The following is a 20,650-nucleotide window of genomic DNA, read 5'->3' on the forward strand; positions in this document are numbered from 1 at the left end:
ACTAAATGTGCAATATTCAGAAAAATGCTATGTGTAGTTAGCTATTACACTTATTTATTGTTTATTATTTGTTATCGTGTAGATTGGATGGTTGTGTAGCAATTGTGTCGTAGCACTCCTAATGTCATTGTGTCTTTTAATGATATAGTGAAAGCACATTTCATTCACTGACTAAATAATAAAAAAACGACACCTTCTATATAATTACTATTTCATAATTACGAGAAAAGATCTCGTAATGACGAGATAATATTTCGTAATTACGAAATCTTTTCTCGTAATTCCGTAATATTATCTCATAATTACGAGATAATGTGTCGGTTTTCTTATTTATTCAGTGAATGCAATGCGCTTCCATAGATTTGTAAAGTGAGTCCACCGAAAAACACAGGGATGGTACTTCCGGTCAACTTTTATCAGAATAAAAGCATTATATCTGTAGACTACGGAAGCGCATTGCATTCACGGAATAAATACAAAATTACGAGATAATGTGTCAATTTTTTATTTATTCATTAAATGCAATGTGCATCCGTAGAAAGGCATTCTAATTCTGATATATTATTTTCGTTAAAATAAATAAATAATAAAAAAATGTATTCTGTTGCTTTACTTTTTTTTTGCCATGCAGGAATGCCTTCTTCTGGCATAGCCTATTTCTGTCCATTCTTAAAAAACTTTTTGTGTAGTTTAAAACATAAACGTACGGAAGCAGAATCAAAATAAAGTATTACGTTATAAGGTGAAAAGTTTATTCTTCTAACAAGAAGTTTTTCACATTATAACAATATATTTTAACATTATAACGTGAAAATTTATATTGTAAGAACGTGAAAAGTTTCTTAAGTTTCATTATTGTTATAACTAGGACCCTACAATACCAGAGTGATGACACTTCCATTGACTCCTGTGGTAGGCTGAAGTTTAGCCTCACGCGCCCTCTAGTGGGGCATGAGGGCATTACCTTTCCGACCAAAGGACCCATTCACTTACAGTATGTCTGACGCACACTTGCTTGTAAATTAATGAAAACGGCCTTGTTTTTACTTGTAGGTGTCTTGGTCATATTAAGTCATGCTTGGAATTTGTTTATTTCAAAATGTAGAGAGTAACATAATAGTAGACAACTGTTTTTTTTACTTGTAAACGGGACACCGATGCTCCTATTACGGTTGATTATGCTTTTAGGTTTGCTTAACTTTGGAAACGCACAAGAATTCCTGGTCGGCAGCAATGCAGCAATACTGAAGTTCAGTCAGTGCTTGGTTGGATATGCGCTATCCCGCCACTAGAGGGCACGTGACCAACTTTCCGCTTGACCAATGTGTGTCGCTACTCTGGTATTGTAGGGTCCTAGTTATAATGTGAAACTTTTCATGTTCTTACAATATAAATTATCACGTTACAACATGAAACTTCACATTTTTACAACATAAGCTATCACGTTTAACATGAAACAATATTGTTTTAACGTGAAAAGCTTCTCGTTAGAGCAATAAACTTCTCACGTTATAACGTAATATAACTTAGTACTGATCCATTGTTTTTTTCCTGATGTGGCAGCAATACGCCTCCGTATAAACGTAATCAAATGTAATAAATTACTTTACTTTGATGAAGTCATTTTAAAAAGTTAGATTATTTATTACATTTTTAACAGGGTACCTGGTAATCTGCAACCTATCACATTTTAAAGTTACATTCCCAACACTGGTAGCAGGTTACTTTATACTCCTGAGGTAGGTGGATACCAACTGTGCAACTAATGCATCACTTATGGTCTGTAGGTAAGATAGCTTGTGTTATTTCAGTGCACTTTAAAGAATATGTGCTCTCGATACTTTAAGAAAACCTGAAAAGAGATGGTGTTTAGCTTAATGATGTTTGCATTGAGGTGCGGTGTGGTTGACCGGGTTGCAGCAGCAGTAGCAGCAGCAGCAGCCTCGGGGCGGTACCGTAGCATGAACTTCAGCAGACTGCGCGAGAAGAAAAAAAAAGCTCCTTTGACGTCAGCCACGTTAGGTTTCAGTTGTCCAAGATGGCGGAGGTGAGCGGGTTGAGGAGCAGAAATCACTTCGAGCCCAACTGTAAAAGCCGAGTCGTTGACGAAGGTAAACTGTTGTTGTTTGTGTCGAGTAGATTTATGACAGTGAACCGATGAAGGAGTACAAAGCTGGGGAGCGGGAGGATTTAAATTTAAAGTGTTTTCGCTCCTGTCGTCTTTGTCTGTGAGAGTGAGTGAGTGAGTGGCAAACTCGCTTTTCCGTTAGCTTCTGTTTTCAGTTAGACACCAGCGGTGTCCTGAAAAATGTGGCACCCCCTGCCAGAATGTGTCTGCTCGTACGTTAGCTCGCAAACATAATGTTATCACCGTCCAAACTGTGAGGAAAATAAGCTAAAGGGAGGATCGTGTTGTCTGTGTGTGTTTTCTCTCCGTCAAAACATGTTTTCTCTGTAACTTAAGTTGAGAAGCTGCTGTGTGAAACTGATTCTGACCCGGATACAAAATTTAACCGCGGCACCTGTCGGCTCGTCTGTCCGGCTCGTCACTTTCACCTGGCCCCACAGAGGACCAGTGAAGCTGCCTGTAGCTGAGCAGTTTGGCTTCATCATTGCTGTAGTTTAAAACAGTCCGCTTTGTGCTTCACCAGTTTTCTGTAAGGGGGATTCAGCCTAACTACACACAAAAAATAACAGTTACGTTAATCTCCTCATCCCACTAATGACTGGGATATTTTTAAATGCCCTATTATTAGTCCGTTCACTTCGCCAGCAGACTTATCCACGTAATTGCGAGGCTAATTTTGTCCCCTGAATGCAAACCGATACCCGAGTGTGAGCGCATTTTACAAGTAATTATTAGCTTAATCACAACAAATGGAAATAAAGTAGAGCCATTAACACACTGTTGACTGATGCTGAAATGAAGACATTGCACACCTGATGCTGATGTGCTTTTTTCTGGCATTGACATTGACTGACATTCACTCAGTGTGGTGTTAATGTTGGATATCATGATGGGTTAAGTTACTCACAAATGTGGCAGCTATTAACATCTCTGTTGTAAACCATTTAACCATTTCTTTGGCCAGGGTTTAGTGTTGAGATTGTTTCTTGAAATCAGGATCAAGGGTTTTTTTGTTAGTAAACTGCATACAGTATTTATGGGTAAATCTGCAAGGATTCTTCTCCCCATCTGTGACAATGACGCTGTTTTGAAAGTGGATTTAAAGCAGAATATGTGTCTGTTTTGGCAAGTTGGAGACAGGAGGCTACAGCCAGTGCTCTGTTTATAATCGATCAGGTGGTTGATTGACAGAAAATTTGCAACATCTTAAAATAACTTTGATAATCCAACAGTTATGTGAAGGAAAAATGGCAATGGTATGTACATTAAAACTCTTTGGGGTTTTGGAGAGTTTTTAAAAAAGGTCAATTTGGGCTCTCAAAACTTGTGACATGTATTTTTAACAGTAGCATTTTGTTGATATTTTATACACCATAATTGAGAGATAAAAACAAAAATAAACAGAGAGATTATGTTGTTTTACCATCTGTAAAGAGAAATACAATCTGATATTTTCCCCAGCAGGAAAAAAAGTTCAAAACAAGATTACTACAGCACATTCGCTGTTATTATAACCTTCCTCTGAACCTTGTAAAGACTGGTAAGCAAACCATAAACTGTCACTGTCCAAGGCTCATCACTGAGGCATGGTCAGGAGGACGCCTTCATCTTGATAACCCTTATGTCTACTTTCAGACAAGCCAGCTGACTCTGTGGCAACAACACTCACTCACTGCGGCTGTTCTCAATCTGCACTTTGTCCTCACAGACTCCTGATAGGTCTGCTTGCTGCAATTGAACATTTGCCCTTCTTGACTCTTGTCCAGGGAGGCCGTGTCAGGTTGTCTGTTGGCGCTGGCGTGCAGGGAAGTCAGTGTACCGGCATCTTAATAGGCTACGGTGAATCCCTCCTCCTCTCTCATAAACTCAGTGTCTGCATTGTTAGTGTCTTGACACATAATGCCTGGTCACTCAAACAGTCATTTCCAAATAATTAAAAATGCATAGGCTGGATGTAGAAAGTGTTGAAACCTTGCTTGGGAAGCACAGACATTAATAATCAGTGTTGCAACAGTAGAGAGTTTTGCATGAATTTTCTACTTAAAATCCCAACGTTCTCTCTTAAAACCCAAACATGAAATGTTGTAACAAAGGTCATCAGCAAATAATTAACATAGTCTTGATAGCAGACCAGAGTATTTGTCGCTGCCTAAGTTGCAGTTGTTCGTATTCCTTGCATGCCTTACTCCCAGAGGTTTGGTTTCCTACACTAAAAGCCAGGGAAATTGCCTCTTTATGAAAGTATGAAAGCTCCCATATTTAGACAGCTGGTTAAGCTAAGTGGACCATGGCCTTATCAAAGTCTGCCTCAGATATAGTGCAGGAGTCCAGGGAAGGGAGAGCTGCTTTGGGAACGCAGGCTGAGATGTAGGCTAGCTTGCGTAGACACACTCTATTCTTGCCGTACATAGTTAAAGATAGACCCCCACTTGTGTGCTCATGTGCAACGCTTTATGCTGCGATGTACTGTACAAACTTATCTCATCCCCTGATAACTTTGTGTGTGAGTGTTCCCTGTGCAAGGAACATGTAGGTCAGTTAACATCTGCTCAGTTCTTCCATAAGATAAGAAGTAATGTAGCTAATTTTAGTTCTGCCCTCGTTTTCTGCAAGCGGAGGACAGTGCATTTGCCACTTTATCATGAAGTGTGAGTGCAGCTGTGTATGCACATATCAGCAGAGCTATTGGTTTTTCACTGGCCTTGCATGCTTATTGTGTTTTGTCTCTGACACACATTCTGCTGCAACACAGACTCCTCGCAGTCCCAGCAGAATAGTGTCTTTGTGTGGGTCCCCTCTGTGGCTGCAGCCTGTGCCACTTCATCCTGCTGAGTGCTGCTCTGGACTAGATGGGACCTGCACTGCCACAGACTGATGAAATCTGCAGGGCTAATTTGTGTGCAGAGCAGATTACTGTAACTGCTCTGTGCTTACAGCAGCTCCTCCAACACTAGCACAGCATTGCTGCTGCCCCTTGGGAATTTGCTGCAACTTCAGGTTGATCTTTCAATGCCCCATTTACAGTTGTCCTATTGGGCAAGAATATCACCTAGTGTTCCCACAACTGCCCTCCCACAGTCCTGAAATGGTCTTAAGCCTCTGCCAGTGCTGGGCTGGGAAGTCAAACGAGCCTGCATTCCCTGGCTTAAAAAGTACGTAAAGAAAAGACACAGCACAACAGCTAAGATGTGTAATGCACTTTGTGGTGTGCGGGTAAATAACACAGAGTTCAAAAAAGTTGCCCCAGTCTTGAGCATTTCCCAAATCTTGGTTTTATAGTTGCAGCAGTCTTGTTAAGGGTCCCATTTGACATTGACTGGTTCCTTTGCTAAGCCCAGATACAATAAACTAGTGTTGATCTTTCTGATAGAGGACCATTTACTTTAATTGGAAATGCTCATTGGAAATATATTATGTACTTAAGGAAAAGGTGTGTTCTCTGTCTGTCTAGGTACTGTGAAATCTAATTTGTGTGTTCCCTGCTAATGTAACTACCAGGCCCTCACTACCCGAGGCCATGCATGGGAGACACGTTTGTAATAAACTTGTTTGCATAGCATAAACTCTCTTCCTGTGTCAACCACATAAGGCTCCTCTGTCATTGCTCCCTCCCTCAATTAAACACAGACTTGGAGACATTTGGTTTGGATGTCTAAACCAGCAGATTCAAGCTGCATGAAAAACAACAACAAAAGAGCCTAACTTATGACTTTCACTTGTAGTGTCGTCCTTAGACAGTTATCAACATTAGAGCTGAAATGAGTAGTTGATTTCTAAATTGTGCTGATGCTGCTGCCCTGGGTTTTAGGATGTGAATCAGTTAATCAAGAAAATAATCAGCAGTTTTATCGGTCATGAAAAGCAACATTCGTGTAGTGACAGCTTGATCATTGTCATGTGCTCATATGCCACCTGACAAGTAATACCTGTGTTCATGATGGTTGTTGTGTGCTGTCTTGATTTGCCTTCAGCATTTTACCTGCTTAATGTAAATAACATTACAGCAAAGTTGACTTCATGCTGTATTAGTTTTCTTATTGTTGGATTTAGGTGTGTCTGTGAAGCTATAACAGGAGCTCTTTTGTACGCTCTTCAAATATTTTGGCTTCCTGATGACAATAGACTTTGCTGATGGTCCTGTGGTGATCAAGGGTGGCAATCAGCTTGAAAGGGATGAGTCATGTTGGCTAGGCAAAACCTAATTTTTATGTGGTGAGAGACATTTTGGTGCTACAGCTTGGCACAGGAGAATGCCAAATCATTTGAAATATTGAATGAGCAATGCTTGATACTTGTTGTCCTACCTGTTGAGTGGACTGTGGCAAAGGGATTGCCACTTTCAGTATGTACTTCAGGGTGTGTCATCTTAATCCTGCACCAGGGATTATTTCTCTATCTGGCAAGCTGGTGAAAAAAACTATTTACCTTTATGTCTGGAAAGCAAATACAAAAATAAACAGTGATCATGTAAAGTGCATCAGATTCTTTTTAAAGCAGCTTTGTGTGTACTAAAACTACTTAATTTAGAAAATGGGTTCAGTCATAAAAGGTCAACAGCACTTTAAAGTTGTTTTACAATATTTGTTTATCACTCCTTAAATCTTTTAAGTGCAGTTTAGTCAAAGAAAGTAGTGCTGTATCAATAGCTGATTAATTGATTGACGATTGACAGACAATAATAAGACAGTGATCTCATTACCAAATAATTGTTTTTTGTCTTTTTTTAAGAATGAGCCTCGTAAACATTTTGTGACAGTTTCACAAGTTCAGACGTTTACAGGCCTGACAATAAATTGATTAAAAAATAAAACAATATTCAGATCAATCCATGATAAAAAACATAATGCTACCAAGACATGCTACTTGTCTCTGTACATTACAGTTTGTGGGGCAGCACAGTTTGCTTATGCTGCAGTTGTGGTGCTGTGACAAGAGGAACCCTGCAGTTTTAGATTTAAAGGAAAGACGTTGTCAGAAACAACAAAACGGCTGAGAAAGAGAAAATGAAAACGCTGTCCTCCTAACTTCCTTTCCTTGTGTCCTTTTCACTGGCCCTTTGTGATTTTCAGCACAAGGCTATTTTTGAGCTTGACCTAGATGGGTAGACCAGAGTGGATAACAGTATTTAGCCCAGCACAGAATGCTGGAAAGATATACAACTTGACCAGATATAGGGCATAGCGGCCTCTCTTACGCTTCTCAGAACAATAGGCTCAGAAGTAAACAAACTTGACAATGAAACCTATTCCTTTTAGAAAAGTGGGTTTTGGTCTTGCTGCAACACCCGGCCTCCACTTTCTTCTTCCTCTCACTTTACAGCCATTGTCCACTAACATGCAGCATGATGTTATCTAACCAGTGTAATTTAATCTTTCTCTCCCTGCTTTGTGTGGTTATCTACAGGCTTGAGTGGAGTGGAAGATGTCCCTATTTTTCGGCATAAACCGAGGCCTCCTTTAGCCAGGCCTGAAGACCTGGAGGATGAATTTCTCCCCAGGACCACAGCCTCAAACTCGGGCAAAAATGCCAGCCTCACCCCCTCAACAGATGAAGAGACTCTGGAAGAAGAGGTAAGGTGTTGCTGTATTTCCTGACCTATTCCTCTCTGTTCACAAGCATGTTTTCCATATCAAACTTAGATTTGTTCAGGAGAAAAAGTTTTTTATTTGTGAGTACATGCTGTACATTTAAAGGAAGGGAAGAGGCAAGAATATGACACAAATCTTCTACAGTTTTTTGCATTGTACATTTAATATTCTAGCCATGTCTTTGTTGTACATCAGGCTCCTGAATGTGTTCATCTTATTTTCCCCCAGACGCTTTGTTTGCTGATCTCAGCTCTGTCATTTTCAGTTCCCTGTCTCCTCCAGAAACTTGCCTCATCATCAGTGTAATCACTTAAACGCTCTCTCGATGCCACACAAAGCCCCTGATTGATTGCAAACTCATGTCTTCAGGCTGCGGTAGAGGAGGAGAAGGCCAGGCCCATCCAGGTTGTCCTGGCAAACGAGGATGAGCACAGCTTCGAGCTGGACGCCGCAGCGCTGGAGAGGATCCTGCTGCAGGATCACATTAAGGACCTGAATGTGGTGGTCGTGTCCGTGGCCGGGGCCTTCCGCAAGGGCAAGTCCTTCCTGCTGGACTTTATGCTGCGATACATGCACAGTCAGGTGAGATAAATGATGCGTGACTTTCTTTTTGCTTGTTGACACACAAGAGTACATTATCCAGTGGAGATGGAAAGAGAAAGTTATTCATTCAAGTATTTAATACATGATGTTAGGTGTTGCCTGTGTGATGCTACATATTGATTAGACATTTTTTAAAATCAGGACAAAATAATATTTAACACCATTTGTGCGCTGATGCCAGGAGATATTTGTCTGTAATTTGTTCGTGTCTTTGCACAGGCTGGAACTGGGGGGTGTGTGTTTCTTGTTTCACAGTGCACAATGTATTGTTTGTTTGTGAATAACTTGTGCAGTGATGTGGTTATTGGATATCATTTTATTGAAGGAGTTGCATTGTTGATATATATCATGTAAAATAGGGTCAAACAATATTAAAAAAAATCAGATGCCATGGTTCTTTTGGTAGAAATAAAACTGAGATTTTTTCTTTGACTGCCACACAACTCCATGTATAGTAGGGCTACAACTAACAATTGATTTTCATTCATGATTGATCTTTAAGCTTTCATAATTATTTTCTTGAATAATAATTTAGTGAATAAAAGGACACAAAATAGTAAAAAATGAAAGATGTATTTAATTTACAATCACAGAAGACTATATATTAAAATATTCACATTGGAGACGCAGTGAATTTGGGCATTTTGTTTTCTTAAAAAGTGACTCGACACAACTAATTAATTATCGAAATAGTTGCTGACTAATTTTCTGTCAGTTGACTAACCAGTCGCTGCACATCCAGTACATAGTTTCCTATTATACTGTTACTGTGATGCTTGGTGTGAATGCAGACATCTTTAAAAAGCACTCATTTATTCACACTTGTTCTGATTTTATTACTAAATCCTTCGCCGTTTCTGAGTAGATAAGTTAATGTCGATGTAACATTTACTTCGACATAACATTGTTGGTTTGGCATTTGTTGTGTAGCCGGTGAATCCTTTTTGAATTGATATTAAAAAAGAGTTATCTTGTTTGTTGAAGAATCACAGAAGTGTTTACAAAGGCACAGCATTTAGATATTTATCTCATTTACACTGAGATGACAAAATAAGTTGTTCACATGTGTAGTAATTGTGAAAGGCCCCTGCTGATGGTGTTTACATGAGCTAAGTAAACATTTAACAGCTCATCCGTCCTCTGGGGCTTTGATATTGTGTAACATTCGCAGTCAGTAGAGGTTGTGAAAACAGGTGGGCTCGATGAATATGTACAGCAGATGAGATTACAACCAGTACTGGCATGTGTACCAGAATGTGACAAGTAAAGACGAGTGCTTCCTGTTTGCTCTCATACTGAGATACTTACTCAACCAGGTGACGAAGACAAGCAGCATGAATAAGGCAGAGTTGTTTGACTGGTCTCAGACGTCTGGGAAAATCAATTTGATCATGATTAAGTTTCACTGTAAGAGTTTGGGAACTTATATATAATAATAATAAATCAGGTTTATCAATGGTTTTGGGTTAATACACAATTTGCTTGTGAGGTTACTGACCTGTTGAAATATTGCCTATAAATATGAATAACATAACGTGGTACATTACATACCCACACACACTTCTTCAGGCATGTCCATCCAACAACTGTGTGACTCACTCAGACACAAGTTTCAACAACTAGTCCTTCAGAAGCAGTCAGGATCACCTTACACACACACTTTAACTCACACCAGGAGAGACGGAGGAATGTTTTTCCCACAGCTGTTGAGCAGCATGAACGTGGGCATTCATGCAAGTCTGACCAGATCTGCACGTGTTCACATTTTTCCCCCAAACACTGACACTTACTGTTCAGACTGTGGTTCTTTATATAAAATTATATTCAGATATTAATGTCACAAAAAGTAACTTTTACAGTTGTGTATTTATTTATTGTTGTTGAACCGCAGGTATTTGTTGTTATCAAATAACAAATTATCATCTTGCTCGTGTCATATTATCACAGCGAGGCATTCAGCACAGATGTCACGTTGTAGAAACCAGGAATCAGTGTTCATGCATACTTTGCCTTGCAAATCAGGTATTTGTTTGAGGCTTGTTTACACGTTTCCTATTTGTGGTCAGTGGCTCTCCTCACTCGTCAGCCAGAAATACAAACATGGTCACAATTTGTTGCTTTAATTTGACTCTTTTTGTGTTGAACTGATCGGCTTTTTTTAGTAATGAGGAGCTGATAAGGTTTCATAAAACAAGAGACTGTGCCAGGATGAACATTAAATCCTTTGCTGTGGTCGTCAGTCTCAAATTGACGCCTTGTGCTGCAGCGCCACTCGTCCTGTTTCTGATGGAGACACATTTTTCAGTGTGTCCCAGATTGATCTGTTTAGACCTGTTACTGTGTACTATACACTGTAAGAATATGAGCAGAACCTTGTGCGTGACTAACAGGAAGTAAAAGGGTTTATATCTTATACTTAGGATTTTCTCAAATCATAGGGTGGGAAATGTTAGGAGTGAAACAGAAATGGGAAGGAGACCTTGAGAGTAATTTTGAAGAAGCAGAACTGGAAGCGCTGTGTGCTGGTAGTCAGTATTTCTCTTAAACATCAGACATTACAGAGTATAATCTCATCCATAGAATATACTGTACCCCTTACAGGCTGCGCACAATAACGCCTCAGTATTCCCAATTCTGCCCAAGATATAAAAGTGGTATAGGTATGCTGATACATATGTTCAGGGCCTGCCTGTGTCTACATTTCATTTATTGGTTGGGTGGGGGTGTGTGAGGGTATCAAGGGGTGAGGGTTTAGACTCTGAGCTGTTTTGGCACCAAACCAATAAATATAATGTTGAAACACAACTGTTAAGTGTGATGCTAAAGTGTCCTGTGGACTGGACAATAAAGATTGATTTATTACATTATACTGGTAGATGGCAGGTAAGTTATATGAGGGTAGTCAAAGTGTGGCCTGATGGTAGTGTCAGATTATTAACTACTCAGTCACTAGAGTCAAGGCTTTTTGTCTATTAGAAGTGTGAATGTACAAATTAAATGGGTTTGGAAATACTGTGGTCACAGCCTAGTAAAATAAAAACTCTTGTGTCTAATGAAGGTTATGACTCTATAATATGATACTTAATTTCACCACAGCTGCTCTTGAAAAATCTTTTTTTCCTCAGGTGGTAATCTGAGTTTAACTTTGGTGAACCTCGGTGCATTGACCCCCTTTTTTCTCCTCCCTCTTTCTCTTGTACCGTTATCTTTCCACATCGGTCTCCTCATCCCCTCACACTTTACTCCTCACCTGTCCCTTTTAATCCATGTGGGTTTACCCCCTTTTCTTCTATTTCTCCTTCCTCTCATCCTACCCCCCTTGCTCCTCCCTCTTTCCCTCTGCAACAGAGTGAGTCATGGATAGGAGGTGATGATGAGCCCCTGACAGGGTTCACCTGGAGAGGAGGCTGCGAGAGGGAAACGACAGGAATTCAGATCTGGAGTGAAGTCTTTGTGGTTAACAAGCCTGATGGCAGCAAGGTAGTCTGTTAACACAAAAACAATACTATGAGTCCTTATGAGCTTTATGAGAAAATGTTGTCACAAATACCCCGCTTGGTTTACAAGCTGAAGTTGGCAGCGCATTTGTTGCATCTCGCCCCGGCAGGTTGCTGTGCTCCTCGTTGACACTCAGGGAGCATTTGACAGCCAGTCCACCATAAAGGACTGTGCTACTGTGTTCGCCCTCAGCACAATGACCAGCTCTGTGCAGGTGAGACTAAACAGCACCTGGATTTACGTTGTTGTTTTTTTTCCTCTTACACTGTCAACATTTGTGCTGTGTTTCTTTCTTCATTTTCAGGTGTACAATCTCTCTCAGAACATACAAGAGGACGACCTGCAGCATCTGCAGGTTGGTGTCATTTCTTCTCCTGCCTGGAAAAGTTAGCACCAAACTCTGTCACAGTAACTCCTGTTTTCTAATCATAGTATATTTTTCTTTTAAATGTAGCTCTTCACAGAATACGGTCGGCTGGCAATGGAAGAGATATATCTGAAACCTTTCCAGGTACTTACTGCTTTTGTTGACTCCTAATTCATGGATGTCATATACCATTGAACATGCACCTTGTCCATTAAATCTAACTGTTCCATTAAGTACATAGCTGCACAGCAATACACGTTGCATACTTTCAAAGATTAATATTAGCTGGCTGTAATTTTTCTTCCCAAAATCTAGCATCATGTCTCATTGTGTCTCTGTGATGTTGGCGGTGTGTTTCAGTCCCTGATGTTCCTGATTCGCGACTGGAGTTATCCTTATGAACACGAATATGGATTGAAAGGAGGCAACAACTTTCTGGACAAAAGACTACAGGTAAGAATTGTCTTTCTACATCAAGTTGAAAATGCACATTTGTTTTTGAAGAAGATATTTGTGCAGCCGGTCACATGCTCACAGCTCCTGTCAGACACACCACACCCCTTTCTTTTTAAAAGCACCAACATACTTAATGTCACTGTCTGTTCAGAGGTGTTCAAATATGCTTAGCGCGTCATTTGTGTGTAAACATTCAGTCAGTGCCAAGAAGTGAAAGCACACTCTTTCACTGTGAAAGTAAATTGTTGTCTGCTGACTCAGGTGAAACAGAACCAACATGAAGAGCTGCAGAATGTGAGGAAGCACATCCACTCCTGCTTCTCCAACATCGGCTGCTTCCTGCTGCCGCATCCCGGCCTCAAGGTGGCCACCAACCCGTACTTTGACGGCAGGCTGAAAGGTGAGGAAACAGGAACATACTGTAAACTCGTAATGAAGAGTGCTAGATAAAGCATGATGCAGAGAACAATCAATGTGTGTGTTTTGTGTGTTTCAGACATTGATGATGATTTTAAGCGGGAGCTGGCCAAGCTGGTGCCTCTCCTCCTGGCTCCAGAGCAACTGGTGGAGAAGGAGATCGGAGGCAACAAAGTCACCTGCAGAGATCTCCTGGAGTACTTCAAGGTCCTGCAGGATTTTATTTAAGCGGTTCAGTTGTCATAAAGCTTCAAATTATAAACTCTTAATGAGTTGTAAACAGCAGTACTTAAAAATAGTTTGCGTTTTTTTTGTGACAGTAGACATGTTAGGAGCGGTGCCACGTCCATCCAACCCAAATCACCCAACTGACTGATCCTAGGTCCTGCCCCCCTTAGTTACTGTTGCTAAGTTGGACAAGCTTGGAAAAAAGAAAGATAGAAGTGCCAGTTCCATTTCGCCAGGTGCTGCAGTATTTGGGTTGTTTGGGTGTTTGCTCCTGCACTGCAGGGCATGTGCCCCCTTTTCCCTTTCTGGGGATCAGTAAATTGCTGTATGTATTTACTACCTAATGTTAGTCTCTCTTTAAAGTAGAAAGTTACATTAGTTACTTTGGGGTGGCATGTCGCCTCACAGAAATAATATAAAAAAAGGAATGTTAGCCTTCATCTTTTCTGGCTAAAGATAATTGATGTCATCTTAAAAATATGTCGGCAAACAATCTATCTGTCCTTTTCCAAACCTCTGACATCGACATAGAAATAAGGGGGAAGCAAACCTGGCTGATGTTGTTGATCCGACATGTAAGGTTTTAAGGTTTATTTGCACAAAGCAAAACAGAAAGACAACAACAAAAGAAGAAGAAGGAGTTGTGCAGGTGAAATTTAGACCCTTTAACCCCTAGCGACTTATAAGGACTCTTACCTCAATAAGCATAATTTATACAATAGAAGACACTTCATCAATAAAAGTAAAGCAACAAGTAAACAGTAAGTTGATAAGCAAACATAAAGTAAGCAACAAAAAATATAAATGAGACTAACCCCTCTTGATGTAGCTAAATGTTAGCTTGCTAGTTAGCATAGTGTTCTGCTAACCTAAGATGTGACTGTAGACAATGTAATGTGTCCATGAAGGTTGTAAGCACATAGTCTATCTAAGGATAACAGAAAAGGGGAAAGGTGACCAAAGATCTGCCAGGTTTTAAGCTTGCTTTACTGTCAGCAGTGTTATATCCTGTTTTTTTTTTAAAAGACAACCCATGTGTAATATTTTCCCCATAACAAGTCTTTTGCCAGGCTGTTAACGTCCTGTGTTAGCTGCCAGAATAATAACATTGTACAGGAAACACTGTGATGACCCTATATTATTTTACATTCATGCAGGCTTACATAAAGATCTACCAAGGGGAGGAGCTGCCTCACCCAAAGTCCATGCTGCAGGTTAGTTACTGTCTCAAAGTGGAGGAATCTTGTTACGTATGGGCCACACATTTTAGGTTTTAACTCTCATATCCTGTGGTCGTCAAAGCTCTGTTGAATCTGATTGTGTTCTCTTGTTAATCAGGCAACAGCAGAAGCCAACAACTTGACTGCTGTGGCAGGAGCCAAAGACTTGTACAGCAAGAACATGGAGCTGGTAAGGACTTGTTTTCTTTTACAATCATAGTGAATCACAGTCAGTTCATGAGCCAAAGGTTGCCAACCGGGTGTCACTGAGGGCGAGCAGGGCGTAGTCATGGTCTGATTTTGATATGGTTTACAGGAAGCTAGCAGCTCACTAACTGAAGTGATTAAATAGTATAATGTCTAATGCTCCTGCAAATGTGGCCTAAACACTTTCTCAGTCTAGTCACTTTCTTCCTCTGTCTCTCATACCGACACGTCTTTCCTTTCAGGTCTGTGGTGGAGACAAGCCATACATTGCCCCAGCCGACCTGGAGCGCTGCCACGAGGAGTTTCGCGAGCACTCTGTGCGTTTCTTCCGCTCCGTGAAGAAAATGGGCGGCGAGGAGTTCTGCCAGCGCTACCAGAGCCAGCTGGAGTCCGAGCTGGACGAGGCCTTCACCAACTTCTCCAGGCACAACGACGGCAAAAACATCTTCTACGCAGCACGCACGCCCGCCACACTATTCGCAGTCATGTTTGTCACCTACGTGGTCTCCGGGGTGACGGGCTTCATCGGTCTGAGCACCTTGGCAGTGCTGGCTAACCTGGTCATGGGCATTGCGCTGCTGTCACTCTGCGCCTGGGCATATGTGAAGTATTCTGGAGAGTTTCGGGAGGTGGGAACGCTGATAGATCTGATCGCCGAGACGCTCTGGGAACAGGTGGGTTTGACAGTGTGAGAGGAGGGAGGAGTGTGTGTGTTTGTCCACGTTAATCTACGTGGTGAGAACCGAGATTGTTATTTTTTAAGATATTTTTCCTCATACCTGTAGTGCTATTTATCAGTCAAGGTCTTTTGTTGTGAGTTGCTGAGTGTTGGAGATATCTGCTGTAGAAATGTCTGCCTTCTCTTGAATATAATGGAACTAGATGGCACTCGGTGCTCAAATCATCCAAAACATTTGTAAGATTCAACAGCAATGTCACGTTCCAGAAATCATTACCCAGTTACTCAAGACAATCCACAGACTTTCTAAACTCAAACTCAAATTTACTTATAAAGCACATTTAAAATCAGCTCACGTTGACCAAAGTGCTGTACAAAAGGAACAAGTCACTAAAAACACATTCACGAGAGGCACCATAACTGTCAGGTACACAGCTCACACATGTAGAGACACACAGGCACACGTCAGAGAAAGCCACAACAGGGGGACTCGAACACTGATGAATAGAACTAGGTTTTGAGCCTGGACTGAACGAGTCAGTGGTGAGGGGCAGATCTGATTGGGACGGTAGCAGTAGTTTGGTAGAAACTAAATCGTTCTAGATCTGGAAATTGGAAATGTGTCAGATATTGATGCAGATATATATCAAAGATAATGAAGTATTGCAGTAAGAATTAAGACATTGCACTGGAGAAAAGGCAAAGATATGTCTGTTTGTTATATAAAAACAAAGTTGCTTAAAGTATAAGACCATATAATGACAGATAATAGTGACAAATGGCCCACCGCAGTTTTTAAAGCCTAAGGTGATGTCTTTAAATTTTATTATTTTAGTGCATGAAACATTTACTGCAATGCATGACTGAGAAATTATCCCATTTGAGAAGCTGGAACCAGCAGCTCAATAAATAAATAATTTGAATGATCAGTCAAATTTACTGGAATTTTTTTAGCTCTTTCAGTTTGTGTAAGTTTTATTTACTGTTACTGCCATTGGTTTCCACTATTGTTTAATTTAAGTTTTATTTTTCCTTAAAGGTCTAGATTCTTATTTTCAGGTGATTATAAACTAATGAAAACACAGTTATAATATTATATACAATTTCTGCTAATAGATGCCCTAAATCCTACACACTGGACCTTTAAGTTCACCTGTTTGCATTTTTTAGGTGTCTAAAAAGCCCGAGAAACAAGAATCCTTCCATCAGTTTTGACTTTCTTTTGTCCACTGCATGTTTATGATTGTCCTCACATCCATCTCACAAACTCTAAATCACTTCCCAGTGCTCCCTCCACACTGAAGCTCCATCAGCACCTGCTTTCATCAGAATCTCTTCCATCAGATTTTGGCCTGCAGACTCAGTACCCAGGAGCACAAATATGAAGTTTCTGTGTTTCTTATCTGTGTGGAATTTCATGAATGTTTGAGATTCACCACAAAGGCAGCTCTCGTGTCTCCTCTGACCTCTCCCTCCTTCCTCTGCTTTTGTGTCTCTTCCTCCCTCCCTGCTTTACAGAAGACGCTGAGAAAGGTGAGAGGTGTCGATTAGCATTTCTCTGATCTTCTGCCTGCCGTTACCCACATCCTGCCTCATTTCTTTCCTTTTACTTTCTCTACCTCCTGCTGCCGGTCTCCTTTTATTCTTTTCATTTGTATGGTTCAACATGTATCCAGTTTCCTCAGTCTTTCATCTCTCTTCTTTTCTTTTTTTTACCTTTTTTATTTCTCCTTTATCTCTTCCCAGACGTCTGGATCGATTTTTTTTCTCCTCTTCCCGCTCCGTGTCTTTGTTCCTGTTGTTCCTTGTTCTAACTCTCCCGTTCCTCCCTGCTGTCCTCTCAGGTGTTTTCCAAACTTTTGGAGCCGGTCAGGAGCCGCCTGACTTGGCCCATCTCTCTCCTCCCTTCATTACCATCAGGAGCAACGCTGGGACTCAGAGCTCTGTCTCCTCTCAACAACAACTACAAGAAGATGAACTAGCTGCTGGCTGGATTCACAGACTGTCTAACTTCCTTTTAATATCTAAACTTCTGCAGTTTGGCTTCTTCATTGTTAATTTATCAGTCCAATGGTACTGGATTCTTAGACTTTAACCCTGGACACCCTTTGAGCTTCACTGAATGTATCTGAGCACCTGCAGGCCAGGCTTATCTCAGGATCTCATGGACATGACGCCTGCCCAAACGGTGTTTAATAAGCTCACATATCTAATTTCTTTTTTCTTTAATGTTTGTTTCAGTTGAAGAGATTTTGTTGTTGTGATTCTTGGGTTGTTTGTGTGGTTGTCATGTTGGAGACTACATTCTGTATTACTTTATTTTACCTTGAACGTTTTTCTTCCCTAACCTTCTTTCTTTCAGTTTCTTTGTCCCTTTTTATAGATGTGTTTCAGATTATTTAACTTGTTTTGTTCTGACACCAAATCCTCTTTGTCCCATCTCTCCTCTCCTGCAGGTTTTGAAGCCACTAAGTGAACATTATATGGAAGACAACGTCAGGCAGACGGTGGTTAACTCTATCAAAGCCAGCTTGACAGAACAGGCCTCGCAGCACACCAAGTTAAAGACTCACTGACGCGCTTCCTCCTCGTCATCTCCCCCGTCATGTTCCTCCTGCCCACTCGCTCATCGTGTTCAATCCTAGAACTGTGGAACTAGTTCAACACCAAAGCTGACCCTCTTTTATCCACCCCCTCTCCCTCTAAACGTCCATCATCACATTGCTGCCCCATCTTTACTTGCTGTTGTGGACCTGTAGGCTCGCTCGTCTGCCCTGCTCTTCATTGCCCCCCAGTGCCTCAGAGCAGAAACTGCATGTTCATAAGAGGACCGAGCAGAGAAGGCGGCAGCGGTGGCGCCTCTTGCCAAAACAGGACCTGAAGGACTGTCATCTTCTCCAGTGTGCCATGCTGTGATAGATGCATCTTGTGCTGTAATGCATACTGTAGGCTGACACACACACACACTCGCACTTGCGCATACATACACACACACGTATTTGCTGGTAGTGGACTGCACCCGCTTCAGGATTGAGCTGTAATTCAGGGAAAACTGACACTGATGTGGGCAGCTGTTATCAACAATGGATGCAAACTGAAACACTTTTTCTGTGTGTTAAATCGTTTTGTCTGAGAGGCCAGAGCTCAGTTCACTTTCTCTTCAGCCTGTTGATTAACGTTTCCCACAAGCACAAGTGACTAATCGACTAATAAGGAGGTGATTGTCGTGTTCATGTTTTTTGTTATTTCAGGAAACTGATTTGATTGAATCTGCTGAAGTGAAAGTAAATTGAAAAGCCTGTCATGGACAAGCTGGAGAGGCTTTTTGAACAGTCAAACTTTCAGCTGCTCCTGGTAAATGAATCTGTCTCCTACAATTCTGAGCAAAAAAGAAATCAAGCAAAACTGTATTTTTTCTTTTCACATACCACTAGTTCACCTGCCTGTCTCATTAATTCAGATTCTCACACTAAGTGTGGAAGGTGCGTTCACCAGGAAACATTATCAAACTCTGGGCTCAGGTTGCTTCTAGACGTCTGCATGTCCTTCCCTTTAATATTGTGTGATTGTAATCCTGGAGAGAACTGTAAGTGAGCCAGTTTTCAACGTGTTTTTAATTTAGGCCTGACATGTTTTTTAGTGTCTTGGTAGCGGACCTGCCAGTGTCTGGCCCTCTGCATGATATTAAGAGCTACTGTGTCGTAGCATTTAAGCTAGCTAAGAGCTTTTAGAGCCCAGGCCTCGGTAATCAGGTAGCTCAGGAGGACTGTCTTTTTCAAGCATTTTCTCTTCCACTGCCTTTCATGAAAGCCACAGAAGCCCTGGAGGTTTTGCCTCACATTTTTAGGACCTCCATTATTGCTTTTGGGAACCCTCTTTGGTCAGAGATATCGCTCTTTTTTAAGCTGTTATTACACCTCTTTAAGGAATATTTTACATTTTGGAAAGTACGCTTTTTTGGTTTCTTGAGTCAGATATGAGGATTGATGATGGTCATAGGAGCTAGCAGCTAAGACTTATAGCTCAGCACAGAGACTTGAAGCAAGGTGACACTTGAGCCTATACCAACATCTCAAAAGCTCAATAATTAACCCTTTATATAGCTTGTTTGTTTAATTCATACACAAACCAGAGTGAAAAAAAACTTTTTAAGTACATGAGTTAATTAGTGAGCTTTATTGAGCTGGTGGGCAGATTATTGACCTTTATGGACAAAGCCCAGTTGCCCAGAGCGAGCAAAATGCCACACTGGGCTAGTAAATCTAGCAACCCACTTTCCTGACGGTACAAAATTTAAAAAAAAAATAATAATAATAAAATCAAGAGCTGACAATGGAAATAGCTACAGTGAGCCATCTCGCTTCCTCATCTCTGTTGAGCAACCCCCCTGCTCCTTAGTCTTTGTTGTAATTTAATAACTGCTAATGAATAAATCTATTTGTGTAGGAGCAAGTGAAAATTGACTTTGGGCAAATAGATTTTCCGACCTGGCCATTTCCTCCTTTGCCCAATCTTTATGCTGAGCTAACTGGCTGCTCCAGCTTCATATTGAACTGATCGATCTTCTCTCTGCAACAACGTGAATAAGCGTATCTTCCAAAATGTTGAACTATTCCTTTAACTCAGAATAAAGGACTGTATCTGCTGCTGCCTCCTCCTCGAGAGCTGGATTTATCTATCTGGGTCTCCCAAAAGCAGCCTGATAAAATAACAGGAACTGAAACATGTCCTCCTCCTTCTCTGTTCAACAGCTGCATCACATCTGTCTGAGCTCATCTGCATTGATTCCATCCACATGATCTCTCACCTTAAGCGCCAGTCTCGTACTGTACAGTCTCTCCTGCTCTGTGTTCACATATTACAAATCGGGCATGTATGTTGGATTAAATATTTAAATAAACTTTGTATACATTTTATAGTGAATCAGTTGACAATGGCTGTTTTGTTTTTCTTGATCAACTTAACAGCAGTCTGTGGTTTGTTTAAATGATAGGTTGCTGCTGTAGGGTTTACACTAGTTTATCTCTGTGTCCACGAGGACGGGCGTAAATAGAAACATGTGGTGTGAATATTTGGATTCTGATAGGGAATTGTTTTGATTGTGACGAGTGGGTCGGAGAGTATGTCTGTCTGCCTTTTAAAGATATCGCCGGTAATTTATTTTTGAATAAAATGTTTACCTTAAGAATAAATCATAAATTCAAGTATTTTGGCTCTTTTTTTGTTTGTTCTGTTCAGTTTCAGTTTTGCTTATTTTAT

The 20,650-nt window shown here is 40.8% G+C and overlaps 1 protein-coding gene across 2 annotated transcripts; it reads left to right on the forward strand.

Moving 5' to 3' along the window:
* Positions 1-1,961: 1,961 nt before the first annotated feature.
* Positions 1,962-18,786, forward strand: atl2 (atlastin GTPase 2). Of its 2 annotated transcripts, XM_033613228.2 has the most exons (15): positions 1,962-2,111; positions 7,532-7,698; positions 8,086-8,298; positions 11,668-11,799; positions 11,927-12,031; positions 12,122-12,172; positions 12,272-12,328; positions 12,545-12,637; positions 12,902-13,040; positions 13,137-13,264; positions 14,443-14,499; positions 14,624-14,695; positions 14,955-15,386; positions 16,910-16,924; positions 17,236-17,497. In XM_033613228.2, the coding sequence occupies exons 1-15, from the start codon at positions 2,039-2,041 to the stop codon at positions 17,371-17,373; spliced, it is 1,872 nt and encodes a 623-aa protein (XP_033469119.2). In that variant the 5' UTR covers positions 1,962-2,038; the 3' UTR covers positions 17,374-17,497. The 2 variants fall into 2 exon arrangements, with proteins under 2 accessions (XP_033469119.2, XP_033469120.2); XM_033613229.2 differs by lacking the exons at positions 16,910-16,924; positions 17,236-17,497 and adding an exon at positions 17,848-18,786.
* The last annotated feature ends 1,864 nt before the right edge of the window (positions 18,787-20,650 follow it).

The sequence above is a fragment of the Epinephelus lanceolatus genome, chromosome 17 (genome assembly GCF_041903045.1).
Source record: "Epinephelus lanceolatus isolate andai-2023 chromosome 17, ASM4190304v1, whole genome shotgun sequence".
Lineage (NCBI taxonomy): Eukaryota > Metazoa > Chordata > Actinopteri > Perciformes > Serranidae > Epinephelus > Epinephelus lanceolatus.